The 2,546-nt window shown below is 55.6% G+C and overlaps 2 protein-coding genes across 15 annotated transcripts in view; one reads left to right on the forward strand and one right to left on the reverse strand.

Moving 5' to 3' along the window:
• AP3M1 (adaptor related protein complex 3 subunit mu 1) overlaps window positions 1-1,423 on the reverse strand; it is a 22,777-nt gene extending 21,354 nt beyond the window's left edge. For 2 of the 5 annotated variants that reach the window (XM_007110573.4, XM_007110571.4), the window contains exon 1: window positions 1,199-1,423. The gene's annotated coding sequence lies outside the window, so the exon portion shown is untranslated. Of the gene's footprint in view, window positions 1-723; window positions 1,116-1,198 lie in introns of those variants that run through there. The other 3 variants (XM_007110575.4, XM_007110572.4, XM_007110570.4) reach the window with 2 other exon arrangements.
• A 261-nt stretch (window positions 1,424-1,684) lies between these two features.
• The window catches only part of ADK (adenosine kinase), a 494,936-nt gene continuing 494,074 nt past the window's right edge, over window positions 1,685-2,546 (forward strand). For 7 of the 10 annotated variants that reach the window (XR_002893073.3, XR_003677644.2, XM_024132041.3 and 4 more), the window contains exon 1: window positions 1,700-1,785. Coding sequence is in view for 6 of the 10 variants with exons in the window: in XM_024132041.3 (XP_023987809.1) it covers window positions 1,721-1,785 (65 nt within the window). In the remaining 4 variants the exon portion in view is untranslated. Of the gene's footprint in view, window positions 1,786-1,812; window positions 2,354-2,546 lie in introns of those variants that run through there. The other 3 variants (XM_024132043.2, XM_028481649.2, XM_055081150.1) reach the window with 3 other exon arrangements.

Genomic DNA, 2,546 nt, shown 5'->3' on the forward strand with positions numbered 1-2,546 from the left:
GCGCAGGCTCAGCGGCCATGGCTCACGGGCCCAGCCGCTCCGCGGCATGTGGGATCTTCCCGGACCGGGGCACGAACCCGTGTCCCCTGCATCGGCAGGCGGATTCTCAACGACTGCGCCACCAGGGAAGCCCTCTCCTGTTTCTTGAATGTTTAATCTTATACATTAGTTACTTGCTTTCTGCTCCCACACAAAACAAACCCCAAACCTTTTAGGGACCTTGCCAACCATCTTTCGCTTCATGCTCCAAACGAAGAAGCATTAGTCTACACTTGCAGTCTCTCCTCTCAATAACTGACTCTATTAAAGCAGTTCTCTCAAATGGCCCAATGACTTCCTAACCATCAAATCCAACGACCTATTCTCAGACGTCAACTTCCTCCTTTGATCCCTGCAGCATTTCATGTCACTGATAAGTTTCCCCAAAACAAAACAAATACTTCTTACCAAATTATACGGAACTTCACCTGTCTTGGTTCTCCCCTGGAAAGTTTCTTTCTGGCTTACTTATCAGACTTTTTTTTTTTTAAACTCATCTTTCATCTCCACCTAAACTACTGTTTCAAACTCGATATATTCCAAGCTCCACAAAATTCCTCCTTCTCATGTGAGGACTCCTAGTTTTATAGAGGTATCAAGTTCTTAATCAAGCTTCAGCTTCGGGTTCAATCCAAATCCACCAAAGCCAACCAAGCACATCGTTTATCACTTTTCCATACTCACTGTCACCTCCTCAGTTTACAGTCCTATCAACTCGTTTCTGAAGAAGTGCAACACCGTCCTCACCGCATTACCCCAGGCTCATCCAGGCGCCACCCTCTAACAGGACGTCCGCTCAGGACAGTTAAGGATTTTGTCCTCCACAGCAAAAGCCTGGGGCTGAGGTCCGAGTCGTCGGTACTTCAGCTCTCCGTGGGTGACAAGACCTTTTTCCCGCGTCAGAGCACGGTGAGGGACCCCAATGAGCCTGAACCTCTTGAGCCTCAGGGCCTGAGAACACTGGGCTGCAGGTGCACCGTTCCCTTCCGGCCCAGCTGGCAAGAAAGACCGGAAGGCCGGGAGGGAGGCGCGGCCCCGGTCCACAGCACCGGAGACGCTCCCGCATCCCAGACTGCAGTCCGGAGCCCGAGCTATTCAGCCTACGTCCCAGTTTTCGTGATGCCACCCTGTCCGCAGACCGCCAGCCCCTCACACTCACCCCGACTCCTGGACCAGTCAATGATTCGACGCGGGGTCCTCTCCGGACGGAGGCCGAGGCAGCTGAGAAGATCGTGAGGACCCCGGAGTTGGGATGCCGGATAGATTGCCTGACTAACAGCTTCAAAGTAACCAACAGTACTGGAAAGAGTAAATGAGTGAGAAGACGTGGAATGAGGAGAAAGACGTCTTTTGAATTTTAGGATATAATCTTCTAGATCATCCAGAGTCTAGATGAATGGGAGCTTTCACCTCTTCTGGATTTAGGCGCTCATCCGCAGCCTAAACCAGTCAGGGTGTCCCTACAGTCGGGAGGGCGGGGTTAGGAGGAGCTGTGTACTAGCCAATGGGTGAGGCCGAGAGGTAGAGCCCAATGGCTGTGGCTGGGAGTGGCACGAACTGGGAGGAGCCTAGGGGGGCGGGGTTTCGAGACAAGGAGGAGCTGATGCGAGAGGGGGCGGGGCTTTCGAGAGCCGAATGGGTGGGGCGAGCGCTGGAGGTTAAGTGAGGTGGGAGCGCGAAAATGGCAGCGGCTGAGGAGGAGCCGAAGCCCAAAAAGCTGAAGGTGGAGGCGCCTCGAGCGCTGAGGTGAGCGCTACCTGACATAGGGTGGAGGGTGACTGTGCCTGCTGCTAACCAGGGACCACGTGGGGTTGCGCGACCGAGGCGCCGGGTGGTATCCTCACCGCCGGCATGGGGCCAACACACGGGACAAGTTGCTCGGGTAGCTGCCCTCCTGGCTGCGACCCTTTGCCCGGCGCCTGCCCAGTTGGGCCGAGTCGCCGCCGGCTCCGGAGCCCTTGGCCAATCAGAACGCCGGCCGGGGGTGCAGAGCCGGCTTTGGGCAGGCTGCGGGCGCCACGTGGGAGCCCGCCCGCGCAGAGCTGGTGCGACCAGGGAGGACCGGAGCCGACCTGAGCCGAGTCACTCGCGGCGACCTCCTCTTCCCTGGGGGATGTCGAGGAGAATGCCCAGCGACTGTTCTACCCTGGGGCAAAGACAGAATTCTTGGGATTTTTCGTAAAGATCGCGGAAGGGCGCCTTGACCTTTCTTTTCGTACGTACATCGAACCGAGTGGTGTTATCTTTGGAGACCCTCAACCGGGGACCAAGACTCCCCCTCCGAGGCTTTGTGGAGGTGGCATTTGCCTGAACGGTTAGGAAAGCTTGATTTTTCTTTTTTTCTTTGCACTTTTGGTAGCAGTGGAGATAGTTCTGCACCTAACATTTGCTTCACATATGATTTGATGTTGTAACTTTTTTTTTTTTTTTTCGGTACGCGGGCGTCTCACTGTTGTGGCCTCTCCCGTTGCGGAGCCCAGGCTCCGGCCGCGCCGCCTCAGCGGCCG

The sequence above is a fragment of the Physeter macrocephalus genome, chromosome 20 (genome assembly GCF_002837175.3).
Source record: "Physeter macrocephalus isolate SW-GA chromosome 20, ASM283717v5, whole genome shotgun sequence".
Lineage (NCBI taxonomy): Eukaryota > Metazoa > Chordata > Mammalia > Artiodactyla > Physeteridae > Physeter > Physeter macrocephalus.